This window comes from Salvia hispanica, chromosome 3 (genome assembly GCF_029641045.1).
Source record: "Salvia hispanica isolate PSC_SH4W2 chromosome 3, Shi_PSC_v1, whole genome shotgun sequence".
In the NCBI taxonomy this organism is placed as follows: Eukaryota; Viridiplantae; Streptophyta; class Magnoliopsida; order Lamiales; family Lamiaceae; genus Salvia; species Salvia hispanica.
The window spans coordinates 64,887,077-64,910,018 of NC_142694.1; the positions used below are offsets into that span (position 1 = coordinate 64,887,077).

General features: G+C 40.1%; 3 protein-coding genes and 1 pseudogene across 5 annotated transcripts; 1 reads left to right on the forward strand and 3 right to left on the reverse strand.

Moving 5' to 3' along the window:
• Positions 1–819: 819 nt before the first annotated feature.
• Positions 820–3,511, reverse strand: LOC125212198 (zinc knuckle (CCHC-type) family protein). 2 transcript variants are annotated; one of them, XM_048112291.2, is made up of 8 exons: positions 3,302–3,511; positions 3,086–3,141; positions 2,676–2,838; positions 2,467–2,555; positions 1,958–2,090; positions 1,672–1,764; positions 1,461–1,563; positions 820–1,340 (listed from the first exon to the last, which is right to left on the reverse strand). In XM_048112291.2, the coding sequence occupies exons 1-8, from the start codon at positions 3,473–3,475 to the stop codon at positions 1,033–1,035; spliced, it is 1,119 nt and encodes a 372-aa protein (XP_047968248.1). In that variant the 5' UTR covers positions 3,476–3,511; the 3' UTR covers positions 820–1,032. The 2 variants fall into 2 exon arrangements, with proteins under 2 accessions (XP_047968248.1, XP_047968249.1); XM_048112292.2 differs by having other exon boundaries at positions 2,676–2,809; positions 3,302–3,443.
• A 31-nt stretch (positions 3,512–3,542) lies between these two features.
• Positions 3,543–6,454, forward strand: LOC125210552 (single-stranded DNA-binding protein WHY1, chloroplastic-like; annotated as a pseudogene). The gene is made up of 7 exons (XR_016136306.1): positions 3,543–3,600; positions 5,067–5,167; positions 5,254–5,371; positions 5,702–5,785; positions 5,829–5,902; positions 5,993–6,081; positions 6,206–6,454. The product of XR_016136306.1 is annotated as a single-stranded DNA-binding protein WHY1, chloroplastic-like (transcript).
• Positions 6,455–7,765: 1,311 nt separating this feature from the next.
• On the reverse strand, positions 7,766–10,564 carry LOC148931220 (uncharacterized). The gene is made up of 5 exons (XM_089066757.1): positions 10,218–10,564; positions 9,599–10,118; positions 8,628–8,934; positions 8,443–8,526; positions 7,766–8,232 (listed from the first exon to the last, which is right to left on the reverse strand). The coding sequence occupies exons 1-5, from the start codon at positions 10,562–10,564 to the stop codon at positions 7,766–7,768; spliced, it is 1,725 nt and encodes a 574-aa protein (XP_088922883.1).
• Positions 10,565–19,112: 8,548 nt separating this feature from the next.
• Positions 19,113–22,012, reverse strand: LOC125210553 (protein FAR1-RELATED SEQUENCE 5-like). The gene is made up of 4 exons (XM_089066758.1): positions 21,955–22,012; positions 21,277–21,446; positions 20,685–21,184; positions 19,113–20,568 (listed from the first exon to the last, which is right to left on the reverse strand). The coding sequence occupies exons 1-4, from the start codon at positions 22,010–22,012 to the stop codon at positions 19,113–19,115; spliced, it is 2,184 nt and encodes a 727-aa protein (XP_088922884.1).
• Positions 22,013–22,942: the final 930 nt, after the last annotated feature.

The following is a 22,942-nucleotide window of genomic DNA, read 5'->3' on the forward strand; positions in this document are numbered from 1 at the left end:
GCCTAAAAATTGCAGAAATGGATTATTATCTTACGAAAAAGGGAGCAAGTCCACCAAGATCATCAGTAAACAAGTTGGCTGAGTAATTCCTCTCCCTGTCGACCACTTTGAGAGATGGCGATGCCATCTCCATCTACGGCTCCAACAAGATCCCCTCTCCAAAGCCACCGACGGCCTCACTGACTCTATCACCATCTCCAACTGCAAATTCTACAACCACAATGATACAAGTGTTGGACAGCCCCCCTAGTTGATCATCACCAAGATCAAGAATTTAAGATTCTTTGCTAATGTGGATCAGGTGATGCTTCTTGAAGCATATGATAGTTCTACTCAAGATAAACTGATGCAAGCGACAGTTGCATTCAACCGTTTGAGTGAAGGTTTAGTGCAGAGAATGCGGAGGTGCATATGGGGTTTCTTCGACATCATCAGCAATTACTATTCCCACTGGAAAATGTAAGCAATTACCAGCAGTGCCAGCCCCACCATCATCAGCCAGGGCAATCGGTATAAGGCTTCAGACTACTCGAACACCAAGCAGGTAATAACAAGACAACACAAATGTGTGTGTAGTATATATATGTAGAGTTTCTGAGGAATACAACTAACTTGTTAAAGGTGACTAAGAGGGAGTACTCTCTCAAGGAAGAGTGGATGAAGTGGCAATGGCAATCTAAAGGTGACGTGCTTGTTAATGGAGCCTACTTCAAAGCTTCTGGTCCCAGGATCAAACACAGCCATTGGAGTGCTTCTATAAAAAGACAAATTATGCGTTGCAGGGAAACTATGTTGATCTGAGAGAACTTGTTGTGGAAGTAGTGGGAGAGTTGCACATCTGCATTCAATATTCAACACATACAAAGACGTCTAACAAAAATGTTCCAATCAACGTTCTATCATACATGGTGCATTCGCCACACCAATTGAGGGCTTGATTGTTCTGTCAAGTTAACTAATGGAGTCACAAATTTATTACTATAATCTAAATCTTGATGGTTCTGTCATGATCTTGTATGAGGGCAAGTCCTGTTATGCCCTTTTTCTAGACACAGATGGCACACTTTCTACGCTTACAGAACCGGCTGGTTCTACTCTAGATACCTGTGGACATGTTCTCCGGTTGTGGCCTCTCTGGCCACAAACACTGCAGCAATGATTCCTTCGAACCACCATCTTCTTTTCCCCTGATTTCGACTTTGGACACGTTCTGCGGTTGTGCCCCTTTTCACCACACAAGCGGCATCTGAATCGTGTATCAGTGACCTTGCCTTGAAGTTCCGGACAGTAGTGTCTCCTGTGGCCTTCATGCCCACAATTTCGGCAGAAGAATTTTACCCCTGAACAGAATTGACAGAATGCATTGAGACAGCAAGAAAAAAACCAAAATCATTTTCTTGTGTACAAACTAAGCAACTTAAAGCATGATAACTGAAACGGCAATCAGTATCTGACATAACCTCTCATTGCAATGCTTCTCTTGCGGCGGTTTTCTGGATCAGAGAAGTAGTTCTTCATAACTTCAGAAGCATGATTCCTTGCAGCAGCAGTCCCCTTGGTTTTCTGCAAATAAATACATTTATGATTTTGAAATCAAGGATTTGAGATAGAATGGAATAATTTACTATAGTTAACTCAGACTGCAGTAATAAGAACTTAGTTACAACAAACCTTGATAGCAGCAACTCTTTGTGCATGAAGCATAGGGTCACGGTGGATTATCTTCATCCGATTACTAAATATTCCAGTTTTGGCGTTGAGGCTCTGCAAACATCCAACTAAACATAGAAAATAAATTCATGATATGTTCAATAGATTAGAAAGGAAGAATTTGATGCAAGGATTGATGTTGAACTATGGAACTCTTTCAAGATACTGAACCATGTGCTAGGACATCGTAGACGATGCACTCAGTGAATCAAATAGAGAAAAACATATAACACAGAGGCTGACTAACTTTTAGTGACCTGCTGATCTTCAGATTGACTTCAGGAGCAGAGGATTGATAGACTCGCTTTGTTTTTCTCCTCCGCTCCAGTTTTATATCCAAATTGTCGACTTCATCATCTTCCTTAACTTTTAAGGGAGAACTGGAATACGTATACATTTGTGTTGTTAAATATTTAGTGGTGCACGGAAAATGATAACATTAGCACCTTAACACCAAAAGTTAGCGTAAAATTCATTTAAACTTCCCGGGTTTCAGAAAAAGCAAAGTCTAGGCATAAATGAAGTGTGCCTTAGTTAGCATAGAAGTTGAATTTGGAAATGGCCAACAATTTTCCATCTACCAAAAGACAGAAATTTGTAAAGTTAAAAAAGACATGGCTTGAACTGTTTCTCAATGCTCATGAGTCATGAAGTATGATATACTTGTAAATTTGATAGAGTAATCAGTTCAATAGTCAAACAACAACAACAGCAACAACGACACATGCAACCTGCCATAGTATGCAAGAGATTTACACTGATCGGGCTTTCTCCCATGGTCGTTCATCGATCCACTCCTCCCAAATAACACAATCTCCACTACACTGATTGCAGGTAACTATACCCTGTTACAAATTGAGAAGTCTAAAATAAGAAAAGCAAAATGGTGATTTGCACGAACTGTTTAGTGAAATGGACAGTTGCATAGAATTCACAGTAACAAAAACTCTAATGTTAACAATTACCTTTCCACTGCAGAGTGAGCAATCGGGCCGTGATCTTTCTATTCCACATTCTGTACACGGGGTATAACCTCTTCCCCTGCACCCCGGGCAGGGTAATTCTCGAAAATACTGACCATTTGGACCTATCCATGATCCTGGTTTGGATGCAGCAGAAGCAACATTCCTGGATTAATTATAAAAGTTTGGAAACATTCATTATTACCTGAATCAATCTGTTTAAAAAAAACTATGAGCATTATGTTTCACATATATAAGTTAAATCCCTTCTCCATAAATTTGTTTTATTTTCCACAGAATCATATGCAAAAGACTGCAACTTTATTAAACTTCAGCTCACATTCATTGAATTCAGAAGAATAACACAGGAAGGCAATGTGCAAAACCCAAAGAAACAAGGTGGTGGAGAGAACCTCGGTTGTAAATCAACAGCAAGCCCAAGTAGCTCCTCGGAAGGATCATATCCCAGCTGCAAACAACACCAGATAAAAAGGTCTAAAGAAAGAGACAAATTAACACTATAAAGCAAGAAAATTTTAAAAAATAAAATAAATTGTTGGGGGTTGAAAAGGAAGTATTTTTAAGTCTCGCAACGGCGAAATGTAAGTAAATAAGGAAGAATGTGCTACTTGTGGGTGTTTGGAAGGTGCAGTGTTGTCGTCAGTTGTGGAAGAGGAGGTGATGGAGATGGGTAAAGGTAAAGGAGCAAAGCTCAATCTTTTCCTTGAATAGCGCAGCTTAGTGTGGTTGTACCTCAGCTGAGGTATCAACACCTTGAACGACGATGAGCAAGCAGAGTACATTCTTTTTTCTCTTTCTTTTTTACATTGCAGACTCAATAAGATCAAATGAAGAGGAAGATGTTAGGATATGTGGCCATCATTCGAAGCTGATTCGGGCGAGTGGGACCCACTTTTTTCTATTGCAGGTTAATTTTAATTTTTATCACTTAATTTTACCACTCCTTATTAAAGATTGTATGGAACTATGGATTATTTGCCACTTTTTCCTAAAAATCTCAGATAAACCCTCAACGAATTCAAGTTCTAAGGAAAGATAGAAGATTGCCCAGTATGGTAATCCACAGTTCATGGGCAATTTCAGTTCCACAAACACACAAATTGTCCACTTTACCCACCTCGATTCTGTTTCCCAGAATGAAAAGTTGTTATCTTTACCCTTACCCACTTCCATCTCACTCTAAAAAAAATTCAACCTTTTGCGTGACGAATCAAAATCAGTACATAACACCTCAACAACAAAACCACCAGCAGCAGAAGTTTTCACCTTACGACTCTCCCTTCCCCTAGCAGCTTGGTTAGTTGTAGTTTTTGTTGTTGGATAATTAAAATCATTTCAATGCACTATTGTTAACATCTTGATTAAGAAGATTATAGAAGAGCTGTTTATCTCTAGAGTTTGATGAATATGGCTGATAAGGGGTAGAAAACCGAGACTCGTTGATCAATCTGAATGATTAGGCTTTGTATGCAGAAAAATAAAGGGGGTGTTCAGCATACAAGATAGTATCTTGTATCTCGGTATTAAATAGGGTTTTTGGCTTTTTAAACCAAAACATTTTTCCGAATTCCGATTTTTTCCATGAACTATGAGATTTGTTTTTAAACCACGAACTTTCATTTCGTTTGGATTTTCTCTTGGCGGGTCAACGACGAAACCCGGGTTGTCTACATGTCAATTTTAATCCTATTTGTCACTAAATTGATTACTTGGATACTATTTGGCACAATAATACATACAATCACAATTATTACATAACAAATGACAACTTTTGAATAAATAAAACACAACTTTAACATTTTGAATTATGCTACTCGGGTCGAAAATGTGCTATTCGGGTCGAGTTGGGAAAATCCTTACGAAATGAAAGTTCGTGGTTTTAAAAACAAATCTCATAGTTCATGGGAAAAACCAGAATTCGAGAAAAGGTTTTGGTTTAAAAAGCCAAAAACCCTATTAAGTATGTAGTGTGTTTTGTTCATGTGATTCAATCTCATAACTCAATTCTAGATGAATAATAGTAGGATAATTAGTGCTAAACCCTCCAACTAAAATAATCTTATAACTCAATCTTGCTAAAATAATCTCATAACTCAATCTTAGATTATATCTTGGTACTATTTTGTATAGAAATCGAACACCACCAAAGAAGATAAAAGGAAAATACTTGTAATTTCATTGATTGATTATATCCATAAATGAAAACAAGAAAACAAGATATGGAAAAGATACGGTGAATCAATAGATAACTAAATATTAAGATATGTGATATATATATATATATATATATATATATGTGTGCTCGTACATTTTAATGAGAACTAGTGTCCCAGCTGACAATGGAAGTATTTTAACCTCCAATTGCTTGTATAGGGGGCCAGTTTCCACCGAGGGTTTATGTGGGATATTCTGTATATAAAGGGAAAGCAGCTCTTACAGTGGAACCTCGGCCTCCGGAGTTCTCTCCTTTATATGTATGTTTTGTTGTAGAATGCATTTTGCGTTGGTCTTGTGGAATGGAATTTCACTATGATAAGTGTATGCTTGTTTTGTGGATCAGTCTGGGGCGTTTAAGCTGTCGAAAGAGGGCTATTATCTGCTCCAGTTTGCTCCTGCATCTGGCATTCGACAAATGATTGGAGTCGGAAACAGGTTAATCTTCCTTTTGCTTTATTCATGTTTCTGATGCACAAGACAAGTTTTTTTCCTTTTTTTTTACTGTATAATTATTGTATATATGGAGATGTTTGGACATATTTGATCACTGTAGGTAGATTGCAGTCTTGATATGATTTGGATTAATGAATCTGAAAGTATATTCTTCTAAAAGGGTATGAAGTTTTCTTAAATGTGGTGCATCCAAAGCAATCATTTTGAGGCAAATGAATATGGTAGTTGCCTCCATTGTTAATTTGTTATGATAGAAACTAGAAGTAACTAGTAAGCGTGCTATTAAGCTTGCCTCAGCCTTCTTTTTCTCCTAATGTCGTATTTGATTGTGTCCCTAGGTATTCTCGTTATATTGGACACATTATCAGCCTTGGTGCAAGAGACTCTTGTGAATTTTTCCATGACCCAAATAAAGGAAAGAGGTACTCTCATATATTCTTTAATGATTGAGTTTGAATCATGCAGCAATGAGGGCAGAGTGAGGAAAGTGTTGAAGGTGGAGCCTTTGCCCGATGGTTCTGGCCACTTCTTTAATCTAAGTAACCCCCTACAGCCTCTTATGATTTCAATTGCAGCTTGTTAATAAAGTATATACTTGGAATTTGTTTTTGATGCTTGGTATCTTAAAGGTGTTCAAAATCAGATCACAAATGTGGATGGGAAAATTTATATCCCCATCATGAAGGCTGAATTTGTTGTTCTTGTATCATCTTTTAATGTAAGCTGCAGTTCAATTAAATTCAACAAATGTGAAATTTTGTTGCAATATTTTTGTTTCTTCTAGTCACGGAGAAGGGTAAAATGGCAGCTTGTTCAAACGATTTTTTCGTACTTCTCTGCAGTTCGTACTACCTTATCTATTGGGTTGGCATACATTTGCGAACTCCATAAAGCCTGAAGATTCAAATCGTCAAAACAGCACTAATCCTAGATCTGAAGACTTCGAATGGACCGGATAGAGTACATATCTCTATTCTCTAAGTTTGCTATGTAATAACTCCTGACTTATTGATCAGTGTTTGTTTTCTGTTACATTCCCGGCAGTTTCTCTCGTCATGCAAATCTATTGCTCCTGGTTATATCTGCATCCTCATAGCAGTGTATTCTTGTACTTAATCTGCATCGATTTACCTGTTTCAATATGTTATAAACTACTACTAAACAATTTCATTGCTTTATAATCCCTCTGCATCGGTAAGGGATGTATTGTTGTGGATGCTCTAAAAGCTTGAAAATTGACAGAACTACTAAACAATTTGGAGTTGAGGCTTTATACATAGATGGTGATACTTACCAATGAAAAATGAATGAACAATCTAAATAAACAATAAATATTCAATTCCATTCTTAGCCTCAAACTCGTCTTCAGACGAATACTCAATGCATGCGTTGGAATTTCTGGCCTTATTTCAAGTGTGAAATGTTTACGGCCACCAAAGAAAACTGTCGAGACCGTGGCGGGGGCTGGCGGTCCGACAGTTTTTCTCGGCCGTATTGCGTGGGACTTTGAGCTTTATTTTATTACCTTCTACTTGTAGTTTTTTAACATACTTTTTTTTTTTTTTTCTGTATTTTTAGTACTCCCTCCGTCCCATTGAAGATGACCCATCTTCCTTTTTGGTTTGTCCCACACCCACTACTAGGAATGGAAACACCTTTATCTCTACTTTATTAATTCTCCCTTACTTTACTCTCTCCACTTAACACACAAAATAAAGTTGCATAAATTCTCGTGCCGCCAAGGGGTCATCTTCCTTGGGACGAAGGGAGTATAATGTTACACATGCAGTACACCTCCGTTTCTTTATCAACACCTCAATATTAGAATAAACAATTAGGCGAGCATTAAGTTTTTCTCTCCCATTCCAGAATAATACACGTACGGTATTCCCTCCACTGCCATTTTATTCAAACTTCAAGTATTAAATACACAAATATAAATCAACATATACCCTTTTCCTAAACACACGTACTCATACTCCCTTTCCAAAGTAATACCGCCACTTTCCACTCCCAATTTTAACTAACACAAACACTTTAGGGTTCGAAAATTAGGGTTCAAAATGTGGGGTTTTACATCCTACGTTCCTTAACAAAAATTTCGTCCCGAAATTTGGTACCCTCAAGGAAAGAGTTCAGGGTACAATTCCATCATCTTGTCCTCATTCTCCCCGTGGCTTCTTCGTGCCCATGATTCTTCCAAAGTACTTTCACACAAGTAACAAATTTATTTGGGGTCTCTGCTCGTAGCTCAAGTCCGGGTTCAAGCCAACTTCTTCATAATGAATCACGTGCCTTGGGTCGAACACGTTTCAAGATTCCTCCAAAGTACTTTCACACAAGAAAAACGTTGTGCACGTTTCGAAGATTTGGTGGTAGCGCCAATCGGTATGCAACGAGACCTACTCCTTCAAGAATTTCATCCAATAAATCGCGGTTTTAATTTTCCCTTTGACACCAAAACGCGTTATCCCTTTCGACAGGGATACTTTGAGGAAGACTTTGTTGCCAACTTGAAATTGTAAGTCGGTTCGTCGGACATCCGCGTATGACTTCTGTCTGTTTTGAGCTTCTTTTATCCTTTCACGAATTTGGCGAACAATTCCAACCATCTCTTCAACAGCATCGGGTCCAAGTACTCTTCGCTCGCCAACCTCGTCCTCGTAGAGAGACAATCTACACTTTCTTCCATATAATGCTTCATACGGTGCCATGTTGATCGTTGCCTGAAAACTGTCGTTGTAGGTGAACTTAATCAGTGGTAGTGCGGACTCCCAACTTCCTCCTCGGTCGAGTACTACAGCTCTCAACATATCCTCGAGAGTTTGGATTGTTCTCTCGGACTGCCCATCTGTCTGCGGGTGAAAAGCTGTGCTAAAATTCAATCGAGTTCCAGCTCATGTTGTAGACTGATCAAAAATCTTGAGGTGAACTTTGGATCATGGTCGGACGTGATCCACACTGGGACTCCATGCAATCGCACTATCTCCCTTATGTAAATCTGAGCTAGCTTGTTTGATCCATAGGTTAGGGGAATCGGTATGAAGTGTGCACTCTTGGTGAGTCGGTCTATAATTACCCAAATGGCGGTATTCCCTTTCAGAGTCCTTGGCAATCCCATCACGAAATCCATGGCGATGTGCTCCCATTTCCACTCGGGAATCTATAGTGGTTGCAACTTTCCATACGGTCGTTGATGTAGAGCCTTCACCTGTTGGCAGGCTAAGCAGCGCTCCACAAATGCCGCTATATCCCTCTTCATACCGTTCCACCAAAAGGACTTCTTCAAGTCTTGATACATCTTGGTACTTCCCGGGTGAGCAGTGTAAGGAGTCTCATGTGCTTCACTCATGATCTCGTATTTGACTTCTTCATTATTTGGTATGCAAAGTCTTCCTTCGAAAGTAAGGGCATTGTCACCTTCTTCACTAAAATTCCCTGATTCGCCGGTTCTTACTTCAACACGAATTTTCTCCAATTTCGCATCCATCCGTTGTGCTTCAATAATTCTCGACCTGAGATTAGGTTCAATCACCAAGGTGGCGATTCTCCCTTCCACTGTCTCAGGTGCCTTAACACTTCCAACCGCATCTTACTGAACTCGCGTATCAGACTTTCTTCTTCGGTGATAAAAGTAGCTAGTTGGGGATGGTTCCGCTGGCTCAAAGCATCCGCCACTACGTTTGCTTTGCTAGGGTGGTAGTTGATGCCACAGTCATAGTCCTTCACCAATTTGAGCCATCTTTGTTGTCGGATGTTTAAATCTTTTTGCTCGAAAAAGTGCTTTAGGATTTTGTGGTCATAAAGATTTCACAACGAATTTCGTAGAGATGATGTCTCCAAATATTTAAGGCGTGTACTACCGCTGCTAACTCTAAGTCGTGGGTTGGGTAGTTCAACTCGTGTGGCTTCAATTGTCGAGATGCGTAGGCAATCACTTTGTTATTCTGCATAAGTACACATCCAAGTCCCACCTTCGAAGCGTCCGTGTATATCACATAGTTCACCCCAGGCTCTGGCATGGCTAGAATCAGTGCACTAGGTAGCTTCTCCTTCAAAAGTTGGAAACTTGCCTCACACTCCGGAGTCCAGTTAAATTTTACTCCCTTCTTGAGTTGTTGGGTCATTGGTCTCGCTATCTTGGACAATTCCTCTATGAACCTTCGGTAGTATCCTGCCAAACCCAGGAAACTCCGAATCTCGTTCGGTATTGTAGGAGCCTTCCATTGTTGTACCGCCTCGACCTTGGCGGGGTCTTCTCGAATTTCTTCTGCCGACACGATGTGACCAAGGAAATATACTTCCTTAAACCAAAACTCACACTTGCTGAATTTGGCATAAAGTTCCTTTTCATTCTTCGAGTAGACGAGTACATCGTCTTTGAAGACCAAGACAAATTTATCCAAGTATTGATGAAATACTTGGTTTATCAGATCCATGAACACTGCAGGTGCGTTCGTCAACTCAAACGACATTACAACGAACTCATAGTGACCGTATCTTTTGCGAAAAGCGGTTTTCGGTATATCCTCCCTCTGTACTCTCAATTGGTGGTATCCGGACCTCAAGTCCATCTTTGAGAATACACCGACTCCTCGGAGTTGATCGAACATGGCATCTATCCTCAGCAGTGGATACTTGTTCTTGTTCTTGAGAGTCATTTTGTTCAACTCTCTATAGTCGATACACATCCTCATCGATCCTTCCTTCTTCTTGACAAAAAGCACAGGAGCACCCCACGGTGAGACACTGGGTCTGATGAAACCCAGGTCCATGAGCTCTTGAAGTTGTACCTTGAGTTCTTCTAACTCTTTAGGCGCCATTCGATTTGGTGCCCTAGACACAGGTGCTGACCCTAGCTCTAGGTCGATTGTGAACTCCAATTGTCGATCTGGCGGTGGTCCAGGCAAAGCTTCTGGGAAAACGTCCGGAAATTCTCGTACAACTGCAATATCTTCCACTTCCCTTTCTCTCTTCTCCTCTCCTTGTAGATAGACAAGATAAGCAGGACGCCCTTTCCTCACCAATGTACTAGCTTGGAGCGCAGAGATTATAGATGTTCTCCGGTTCATCGAGATTCCATAGTATACGATTGGTTCCTTTCCTCGGGGTTGTAAGGATATTTGTCTCTCTTGACACCTAATAGTTGCAAAATTTGTAGCTAACCAGTCCATTCCCAAGATTATGTCGATATCCCCCATTTCCATGACTTGTAGGTAGTGAGCGACTAACTTAAAGTTCTCCCATAAAAATTTCTACGCATGTTCGAGAAATCTCTATTACCCCTCCCACTGGTGAGGTCACCATCATCTTATGTTCAGATTTTTTACCAGGAAAACTTGATGTGTCCACGCATAGTTCAGATATGAAAGAATGTGATGCGCCCGTATCAAACAATACAACAATAGGTGTGTCGAGGAGTTTGCCCATACCTGCCAGGTTGCCGTTCTCGTGACTCCCTTGTTCAATCTTGGGCTGTTTCTGACTCAGGGCATATACTCTAGCCTGGGAGGGAAGTCTTGGGCGGTAAGGTTGTTGTTGTCGCGGAGGTTGATCATGATTCCCCCTTGGTTCAGCCGGTAGTGCCCTCGGCTGCTGACGAAATCCTTGATTATTCTGCCTTGACCCCATTCCCATGTTTTTGCTCGGACACTCTTTAGAGAAGTAAACATTTTCTCCACAGTTAAAGCACTTAGTAGTGTTCTGCACTCTACATTCTCCGAAATGGTACTAGGAGCACACATTGCATTGTGGTGGTTTCGGTCGGAAGTCACCCCTCTGGTTAGATGGTTTTGGGTGGGCTGGTACCTCTTGTTTTCATGATGTGTTCCATTCTCATTCCACTCCCTCTTCTCTCAGGAATGCTGTGGCGGTGGAAATGCCAATGTAGTGTTTCCCGTCACCCTCTCCTTGGGCATAGCTGCCTCAACATCTAGTGCGAGGGTCAACGCCTCTGTGTATGTAAGTCTCCCACGGACAGCCAAAGACATCTTTATCTCATGTCTTAAACCCTCACGGAACTTATCGGTCAGCTTCTCGTCGGTATCAACTTGGTCAGGTGCATACCGAGTCATGTCACAGAGCGCGCGATCATAATCAGTCACATACATGCGCCCTTGGGTTAAGTTGTAAAACTCAACCGCCTTTGCTTTTCGGTAACTCTTTGGTCTGTATTTGTTATATATATCTGTCTTGAAGTCTTCCCACGTCATCCTATCCACTTGGTCTCGTGGCATAGTCTTCATCTTGGTATCCTACCAGAAGTCGGCCGACCCAGTCAGTTGGTAGGTTACATAAGTCATTCGCTCCTCATCGTTGCACACCAGAACTTTGAAATTGCGCTCCAATGCGCGTATCCAGGTTTCGGCCTTTGCCGGCTCTCCCATTCCATCGAAGACGGGTTCTAGGAACAACTTCACAACTTCCAAGTCTACCGAAGGTGGAGGAGGTGGTGGTGGTGGTGGCAGAGTAAGTGGTGGGGTTTGTTGGGCCACACTTTCGTCTGCAGTCGTCTCTGGGGTGTAGGCTCGCAATTCCTACGTCTTGGCGGCATCCTGATTCATTATTACACGAATAGTTATCGCACTTATTCAAAATTCAACAATAGTCATGTGGTATAGTGCATTATCTAATAAGTAAGTATCAAGGGAAAATTGCACAAATATAATAGTAAAAGGCTTTTGCAAAGTTGGGCATCATAAGACAATCTCACAATAGGATAGCAAGAGGGCCATTGCAAAATAGCATAGCAAGGGACATTTGCACAATAAGATAGAGAAAGGCAGTTGCACAATAAGATAGTAGAAGATAGTTGTGCAATAGCATAACAAAGGCATTTGTACAATAGCAAAGTGCACGATAGGATAGTAAAAGGCAGTTGCATAGTAGAATGGCGGAAGATAGTTGCACAACAGGATAACAAAAGACACTTGCAAAATAGAACAGAAGAATACATTTGCGCAATAAGATAGAAGAGGCAACTGCGCAATGGAATAGTAAAGATAATTGCACAATAAGATAGAAAAGAGTAGTAACAGATCATTGCATGGTAGGATAGCAAAAGATGCGAATTTCCCATAGAATATCAAAACATTGCCTCGAAGAAGTCTTAGTATCAATCGCAAAAGAGTAAATCAAAACGTGAAAGGGTAATGGTAAATGTCAAGCAAAACTTTAGAATGTAAAAAACATAGTGAAAGAAAACAAAGCAATCTACTACGCAATTATCATTTCTGATTATCTCCGTCCTCATCCTCTACCGGCTCCTCGGATTCTCCAACACTTTCCATATCCCAGTTCTGATTATCGCGAGTATCTCCTCAACATCCCTCTTTACTCTTAAAGGGGCCGAAGTGCGTATCCTAAGCGCTGTTCTCTTAGGAACGCGAGAGACATGTGGCTCCTTGTCGTAACGATACTTCCACTGGCGGGCTTGACCTGGCGGAAATTTACGCGGAGGTGGACTACGTGGAGGTCTGTCGGTTGCAGCCGACATGGCCGAAAGTGAACTCCTAAGAGGCCGATCATGTCCCCTCGAGGCGTGTACTTGGGCGGGCTGAACCATGTGAACGGTTCTGCCGCCTGGGCGGTCCACTCGCTCCAAGGGGATGGCAGGGTAAGTCTTGAGATCCCTTCATGATGGGTGGCTCCCCCATGCGTGTAGGCCTCCAACCAATGGTCATAGAAGTCGGTGACGTAGTTCAAGAGGAAAGTCTCCCTGTCCCACTCCAATTCTTGGTACCTCTCAACAGGAAAGTTCTTATTTTTGGCGTAACGATCGCGCATCGGAGCATAATACCGTTGAACCATCTATACAAAAGGAGAAGAAATCTCAGTATCATCGCAAAGGTAGAAAGAAACAATGAGTGTATAAGGTTTCAAATGATGCTGAGAATATGATGGATGTATATATATATATATATATATCTATATAGGGGAGCATTAAGCTACTTTTACCCCTTAGAGTACTATTTCCTTCTTAATCACATCCATTAGATTATAGTAGTGGACGGTCAAGATTAGATTTATGAAATTAATCCCGTGTTGCATTATGATTAGCATTCTGTGCATTATAAGGTTATAATAGTAAAAATATAATGTCTGTAGCACGTTTCAAAACGGCAGTTCCGATAATTAAGCGTGATTTTGATACACCTTCCAACTTCTTACTCTCTCTTTCTCATTCTATCAAATCAAACACGATCAACCAAAATTCTCTCATTTTTCCAAACAAGCCGAACCCTAGCCACCGCCGTTGAAATAGCTTTGAACCGGCGGCGACTTCGAAGCAGAATTTGACAGTGAAAAGCGATGTGGGTCGATGATTCCGGGTCACAAAGTTCAGTATTAAGAGCGCGAGCGCCGTCGGTCAAGTATACATCTCCGTTCTTCATGTAAGGTATGAGTATTAAGTCTCGCTTTTTAGTTAATTTTCTTTGAAAAATGTGAAATAGTGAGCATTAGATGATGGGTTATCAATATTTGGATGTTTATTGTTGGTTTCTGAATAGAATTTGGTTTGATTTTAGGGTTTTCGGTTGTATTCGTCCTCAATTTGACGATTATTGTCGACTTTGCTTTAAATGTTCGAATTTTGTGGTTCTGGTGTATTTTCTAACGCGCTTTCTGGTGGTGTTGTTGTGTGTGTTAGTTTTGCGATGTCGAAAGGCGGCCGCCCCTACAAGAGCCAGCCCACGCAGACCGAAGGTGAGAATGCTACGCCATTATAAGAAACCGATTGTGTGTTTTTCCATTGTTTGTTTCATTATTTAACGTTCGTTGTGCATTTTATGGTTATTTGTTTGCATTACCACTCTTTCACATAGCTGGGTAGTTGTTCTTCCAAGTGGTTTCAAATTTGTAAACATTATTCCTTCAATGTTCTGAATTATTCGTTTGGGTTTCATCATTATTGTTCTGCAGTGCGGCTAAGGAGAAGTTTCATACATTATTCAAAATTTTTGGTGCATTTTATTCCTGTTTTTTTGCATTACAACTGTATTCCATCTCTGTTTTAATGTTGCTAGAAGTAGTTTACCTTTTTTTTACATTATTCAGTTTTTTTTCTGCATTCTTTGTGTTTGTGTTAGTTTTGTTGATGAAGGTGTGTAGTTGTAGTGCTTATTTGGTGCATTGCGGTCAATATTTCAACATTATTTAACAGTTTTTGTGCATTTTGTTCCTGTTTTTTGACAGTAAAACTGTATTCCATATCTGACATAATGTTGCTAGAAGTGCTTTACCTTTTGTTTACATTATGCAGTTATTTTTCTGCATTATTCGGTTGGATATCAACATTATAGAAGTTGGTTGCAAATTTTTAAAAAGTATTCATTAAATTTTATGAATTATTTGTTTGGTTTGCATCATTATTATTCTACAATGTGGGTAGAGAAAAATTTACTGCATGATTTAACATTTTTGGTGCATTTTGTTCCTGTTTTTTTGCATTACAACTGTATTCCATCTCTGCTTTAATGTTGCTAGAAGTGGTTTACCTTTTTTTTACATTATTCAGTTCTTTTTCTGCATTCTTTGTGTTTGTGTTAGTTTTGTTGATGAAGGTGTGTAGTTGTAGTGCTTATTTGGTGCATTGCAGTCAAGATTTCAACATTATTTAACATTTTTTGTGCATTTTGGTCATGTTTTTTTGCATTACAACTGTATTCCATAGCTGATTGTAAACGTGGTTGCTACATTATTAAGTACAGTTTCTGCATTATGATACGGTTCATTAACATTATCTAGTTATTATTATGCATTAATTGTAATTGTGCACTTATTCCTTTTTGCAGCTTCCAAACACCCAAGATTGGATATAGATCAGGCTGTGGATGATGTACTGCCTTTATCAGTAGCACAAAAGTTTAGAGATAGACTTAAGGAACAGCAGAGGGCAGAGGCTAGTACCTCAACTGAAGATGCGGACAAGAGGAAGACTCGAGGGAAAAAGGTTGACCATTTATACACAAGGAGCACCACAGACTTTGTGAATTGTTTGAAAGAGCTGACCCCACGGCAAAAGGAAGCAGTGGAAGAACTTGGATTCGGGGCTATGCTACACTACAACATCAGCGAGATCCCCGGGTACATCGCCTACTGGGTTCTCAACTCATGTAATCTTGCACGCTGCCAGATACCGTTGTGTGGGGGTGGAGGCTTGACGATCGATGAGGACGATGTCCATCTGACGTTAGGTTTTCCAAAAGGGCCAACACCAATCTCAAGGCCAGTTGATAAGCAAACCGAATTCCAGTTCAACGACTACGTTGCAGAACGTTGTGGAAAGAGTCGTTACAAAATGACAGCGGGTGATGTTGCGAAAGTGATTAAGCAGGAGGTGAACGGTGGTCCTGATTACAAACGGATGTTCATGTTCATGCTAGAAAATGCAGTAATTGAGACACTGGCGGACAGTAACTTGAAGCCGAAGATTCTACACTTCATCGATGATGTTGATGAGATTAGGAGTCTCAACTGGTGCGGCTACGTCTTATCAGTATTGGAGGCCACCTATCCTACATGGAAGAAAGGGGACACTGTATATTTCACCGGGCCTATGCACTTTTTATTGGTAAGTGAAACCCTGTCTGCATTAAAAGTGAATTTTGGTCATATTGAAGCATATTTCATATTTTGTTTTACTTATGCATTACTGTCCGTCATTTCTTGCATTAAAAATAGTGTATTCATGCATTAAGCATACCAGAAAATGGATTATTGACCTTCAGTACCTCTGTATTTACCAGTTGGCGTATGTGGACCGCGTGGTTCACATCTGGAGGCGAGTCAGCCGGGCCTGGCCAACAGTAAAAGGCTGGACGATGGAAAACTTAAAATAAAGAGAGGAGGCTGAGCGAGACCAATTCGGTACTGGGAGATTGGAGGACCGGATAGACAAAGATAAGTATTTGGTGGAAGAGGAAGCAAGGAGAGTGGAAGATGTGAACAGAGGAGGCGGTGCAGGACCCAGCCAGAACAGAGCTAAGCGTATAAGAGATAAGTTTATCAAGTCAAGCACTCTCTTGGGCTACGAAATTTCAACGTGGGTAGATGATTTCAAAATGATTCCTATTGAAATGATGGAGGATGACTGCGTACGAGTAGGTACTCAAATTGGGAAAAAGTTGTTGGGGTTGGAGGAGGAACATGTGGTTGAGCAAGAAGAGATAGTTACACGTTTGACTCAAGCGAGGGAGGATGAAGAGGAGTACAGTCAAGAGTGGATTGATGAGATGGAAAAGATGATGGCGGCATACGACAAGAAGAAGACGATTGCAAGAGGCTTCGATAGGCCATCTTTTGTGCTGGACGGGTTTGAATGTCCTGACCCGTTTGCTACACAACAAACTCAGACGACAGACGGGGCTGGTGGTTCAGGGACTAAAACCACTGATGATACAGCAGAAGATGAACTGGGTGGCGCTGCTGACCAGGGTGGGGACACAGCAGCAAAAGATGGTGGTGGCCAGCATGAGAAAACTTCCAGTTTAGCAGCGACTGAGGCATGTTGTAAGATACTAAATTATTAAGTGTTATTAATTAGTAACAATATTACAACTTTTCTTTTTTGGTCATTTGTTTGAAGGTGCCTAGAAGCAGTGGTGACAATGAAGTGAAGGATAGGGTGGATGCAGCGGCAACGAGTAAAGCCGAGAAAAATAAAGACAAAACAAAGAGTGCAGCAGTAGGGGACACCGTCAAGGTAAAAAAATCTCAATCACAACTTGCATTGTGTAATAATATAATCTCAAGTATAACTTGCATTATTTTCAGAACTTTTGTACATTATATGTATATATGTATGCATTATTCAGTGCATTTAGATTATTTAATTTTTGAAAAAAAACCAGACAACTAAAGGGAAACGCGCTGAGGTTCCGGCAGCGAAGAGAAAACAGCCAGCTAGGGATGGACCTTCAAAGGCAGCAATGGACAAACAGATGGACATTCGGCAGGAGGTTGAGTATCTAAAGGAAGCCTTCATTTTCTGCATTATTAGTTTGTAGCCATGCATTAATGAAATGTTATATTATTTCTTGTTTAAAGGTACAGGCTGCTGCACCCCGTAAGGGCGTAGTGATTGGTGTTGTGCGAACAAGTGCGCCACCGCAACTTGTAGATCCAAAACATGCAGGTGGAAAGGCTGGTGATCAAAAAAAGGCAAGAGGGAAACAGATCGCACATGATTCGGATGCGGATGAGGTATCGAATAGTGTAGTTAATACAAGGACTAAAGTAATAGATCTACTAAACGATTGTTATGTGTCTTTATTATTTTGCAGAAAGCAACCGGACGAATGAAGAAGCCAAGTCTGGCTACCCGGTCTCCATTCCACGAGAGAGCTGTTAGACTGACCGCAAAGCCACACACAGTGGACAAGCAACTGTACTACTGGGTGCTTAGCACGGTGGAAACGAACAGGTAAAATTTATACTTTAGATATTCTTACTTTTGGGACATATGAAACTGTTTTAACTGGTTAAACATGTACAGGGATCAAGTTGTGTACCATGACAACTGGAAGAGTACTGTGCAGATCGAGATGCAGTCATTAGCGCCATTCAAGCTTGTGAGCCCCGATGTTATCGACACATGGAGCTCTTACCTGAATACAATGGAAAAGAACAAGGCGCCGGAGACAGTTTCCAGACTTTTCTTCTCAACAAGACCATGCGTGAGTGAACACCATTCTCTCCATGTTTATGTCTCGTTACTATAATTATCTAAAGTTTGTAACGGCTAACACAAACAAACTACAAATTCAGTCAATGGTGGACGCACAACCCGAATGGACAGAAGAATTCCAGTTCGATACATTCTGGACCAGGGTGTTGGAGGAAACAATTGGAACGGGAAGCTATCAGTGGGACAAGTATGAAATGGTGAGTTGTAGTTAAATAATGTAGTCATTTCTTATATGTACTGGAGAGAATTGTGTTTGCTAGTGCTGCTTCCGTTGTGCAGTTTTTCTTCCCAGTTTGGGGGGCGTCCCATCAGTATGTGATCTGTTTTGATATTGGTGATTCCAAGATGAACATCATTGATCACACATTGGCTGAGACACACGGGACATTTGGAGAGAAATATGGGGACACACCCTCTGTTCTGGTAATATACATTACACATTATATTTCGTGCATTATACATTACAAATTGTACATTATGTTCAATTGTTCAAATTTGTTTGGTTTTGGCGTGTAGAAAAAATTCTTTGCAGCAGCACTTACGAAGTCCAAGGTTTCAAAAAAATTCTTTGCAGCAGCAGCAGCACTTACGAAGTCCAATTGTTCAAAAAATCGTCGATTTTTTGGAACTAAATGTTTTGGATACTCCTGAACTAGGTGATTTAGAATGTTTTGGATGTGTAGGTACAAAATGTTTGCTCCAGAAAAGTGGTAATTGCTTCAGATAGCTTAATAATTACAAAATATTGTCTAATAATGAACAATATACAGGGAATAATGTATAACAAAGCTGTTGAACATATTAATGTTATACATTATGCAAACTACAATGCATATAACTATACAAATAATGTAAATTAATTGATTTATAATGCAATTTTCCGTGAGGTTAATGAAGTGACATACCAGTGCATATAACAAATAGATAACAATAATGCACAATAAAACTTTTATAATGAATATTCATTTACACAATCTAGTTCAAAGTGGGAATAAATAGACTAAAACACTGAGCATAAAACGCAAAACCAAGAATAATAATGCTGTTATAATGAAAATTAGTCAACATTTCCTCTTTCCCTTACGCAGCTCATTCTCCGTTTCAAGCTCTTTAAGCATAGGACAATTTCTAGAGTCGTGATGACACAACTCATCGCACGCCTTACACCGTCTAAGGGGCCTAGTAGCATCCTTGATAGCCTTTTCTCTCTTCGAAATCAGACGACTAGCGGAGCTGCTCGCGTGCCCCTTCGTCTTTACCACATCCGGTGGGTGGACCTCGACGACTTCCGGCCTTTCCATTCCATAAAATTTTTCAATCATTCGCCTCTTTTCGGAAGCGGTTGGCAAAGGAGTTCCAGCATGAAGTGAATTACCAAGTTCCTCCAATCCACCAACGAATGCACGAAGCACATCAATGTCCGTCTCAAATCGACGAAGAAATCCATAGAACAGTGAGATCCCTTGCTTTGAAACGTTTTGCCTTTCATCAAAAACGGACTGTGTAGGTAAAGTCTCATCAACATGTCCATGGACAGCCTTAACCAGCAGAGTCTTCATCCATCTACTTGCACAGTAGTTATCAGGAATCTTCTTTACTTCATTGTTACAGAACAAAAAGAAGACATGGCTGCACAGATAGCCCTGCCTACTGAATAGTTTGCAATCACAAGAATATGAGTCGTCAGTCCTATCATGTTTCACAAAGTAGGAATGGCGAAGGCTGTCTCCAAGTTTGTAGGTGTCAACACTGTCTGCGGATGAGAACCCCAAAATGCGACATCTGTCATTTCCCTCAACGATCTCCTCTTGTATTTTCTTGAACATACTATCTGTGTACAGAGTAGAAGCATGTTTCTCGAAAGGCAGAGTAGTGGCCAATATAGGCAGGGCAGTCGCGTCTTGGTAGTCCAGCTTTGTTCTACTATTCCGCTGAAAATCCACAGCTTGGTTGAAATTCAAGTAGAATTCGGCAATGTTGTTGCGTGGCTTGAGAAATTTTTTATAGAAGCTGTTCTCTGACTCAGAAATAGAGGTGGTCCTAATCATCGAGCCCATCGGGAAATCTCTTAAGTATGCAGGTATCCATAATTGCCTGTACTCGTACAATGTCTTCAACCAACCATGGTCTTCCAGGTCATAACGTTCAAGTACTCCATTCCACTCTTCTTCGAACTCGTCGGGTTCAAGCAGATCCGACCAGACGCAGGCATTGAACTCTTTCTTGAAATCTTCGTCCCGCAACAACCGACCAGGAACTTTATTGGCCAACTTATGCATGATATGCCACATACACCATCTGTGGCGAGTTCCGACAAGAATCTCTTCAATAGCCGATCTCATCCCCAAATCTTGATCTGTAACAATCATCTTCGGAGCAAACCCCATACATTGGACAAAATGTCTAAACAACCATTCAAAAGCGCCTGTCTTCTCGTTGCTTACCAAACCAGCAGCAAAAGTCACTGGTCGTCCATGATTGTCCTTTCCCGTGAATGGCGCGAAGATCATACAATACCTGCGTAACATAAGCCAACATAATTCAAGAAAATTGCATATATAATGCATGCAAAATACATTGTAATGCATACAATAATGTACATATTGAAATGTTATAATGCACGGCAGGTATACCTATTGGTGTTGAAGGTGGTGTCAAAAGCCACAATATCACCGAACATGTGGTAATTCCTCTTCATCAAACCATCACACCAGAACAAAGCAACAAGCTGGTTGCTAGCATTAACCTCGTACTCGTATGTGAATGCTTCAGACATCTCCTTCTTCCTAGCCATATCATCCAAAACCATTTGTACGTCAAAACCATGAGCGTATGCCTTGATGTCTCGTGAAGCATTCCTTATATCCCCAACATTGCAGCCAACGAGCTGAAAACCATCCAGAATTTCCTTCAGCACATTAAACGTGAGCGTGGGACCTATGTTAGCCTTTGAACAATCAAGGATAAATTGGTGATGTACGTAGTCCAACTTTCGATTGATTGACATAAACTGCTGATGCTCGGTCCCAACCATGTAATGGTTATGAACTTCGTTAAACTCCTCAACAGCATAACCTGAAAATCCTTCGTCAGAGAAGAACTTGAATGAGATACTGGCTTTACAACCACAACGCTTGATAAACGTCGACGTTTTAACGAAAAACCAGACCGTGCATTTGCTTGGTCATCCTCGCTCGACTTCTTGCTGCCTTTCCTGTTGCATACCACGTTGTACCAAGTAATTATACCATCAGTTTTCCTCATTTGTGATTTGCGAGTATCAAAACCAACAGCCCGCACATACACATCGTAGAACGCGAAACAAAAATCCAGTGATTTGAACTTCTGGCCAACCACAGGCTTCAACTCTTTCGAACACTCAGGTACAACAACCACTACACACAATCACAAAAAACAAACTCAGCTAACACAAACATTATGAACCATAAAACTTGCATTATCTATCTACAAATTTACATTATCCAGAGCTAAATGTACATTATATGTATCTAATAACACAACACCCTAGTTTAATTAACGTGTCTAAACCATAACAAAGGCAACATAAAACGTGCATTAGCTATCTTATAATGTACATTATATAGTACTAAAACTACATTATTTTTAGCTAATAACACAACACCCTAGATTAATCAACGTTTGAAAACCATAAACAAGACAAACTACTACTTGGATTATTTTTTCACAACCTTACATTATCCAGTAATGAATGAACATTAAGATTAAAAAATAATACAACATCCAAGCCGCCCGTCCCTAAACCCTATCCCATGCAAACTCAATTCTAAACCCTAGGCGACCCCCTTAAGCAAACTCATGCTCAATTCTAAACCCTAGGCGCCCCCCTTTACCAAAAAACTATGACTTCTCGAAAAAAATTACCTTCGTCCATGTTTGAATCATAAGCTTCGTTCATTGTTGAAGAACCACCTTCTTCCATTGTATTAACGATAATATTCCGGGAACACTCCCAAAAAAAGTGCACAAACGCACAATCGCGCGATTTGATTTTTAACAAAGAAGAAACGTTGAAAGATGAAATAGAAGAAAGGTTAATTTATCGTGGAAAGAGAAGAAAAATTTCTAGGAGAAGAAGAGAACACACGACGCAATATTTAGTGAGGAGAAAATCATGGACTTTCCATAACCACCAACATTGTCATTCCCTTAAAAGCCCTTTTCCCTTTTTTTAATTAATAAAAAATGCATGATCAGGCCTTAATTTCGGCCATTTATTGATAAGAATGAATGGATGGGATTAAAAAGGAAAAAGCATATAATATAGGAAAAGTATATGAATACACCTATATATATATATATATATATATATAGGGACGTGATCAAATGCAAACTCTAAATATTGTACAAACTCCAAACTATGATCTGGACCGTTAGAAAATATCAATAGATCATGAGATAATAGCAACAAAATATGTCAACACAATGTCAACGGTTGATGCTGTGTTGAAATTGTGTTGACATTGTATTGATATTGTATTGATATCAGAATCTTGAAATTTTATACTGTGTTGACATTATGTTGATATTGTGTTGAAAAAGTTTGGAGTTTGTACAATATATGGGTTTGCATTTTATCACTACCCTATATATATATATATCAAAAGATGGTGGTATGGTGGTAGTATATATCACTATAAAAATACTCAGTGTACTATGCCAAAAACAAGTTATAAAAATAATATTTATCATGCCAATAAGTAACCATCGGGGTTTCAGCTTTGAAAAGGTCCGAGGCACTAAAAATCATTTCCTTCGTAAAAAGTCGACTGATCAGTCATTTTCCCATAGATGTTAACCATATCTGCTCATACATGGCTTGGAATGTGGCCACAAACCAAGCCACTAGACC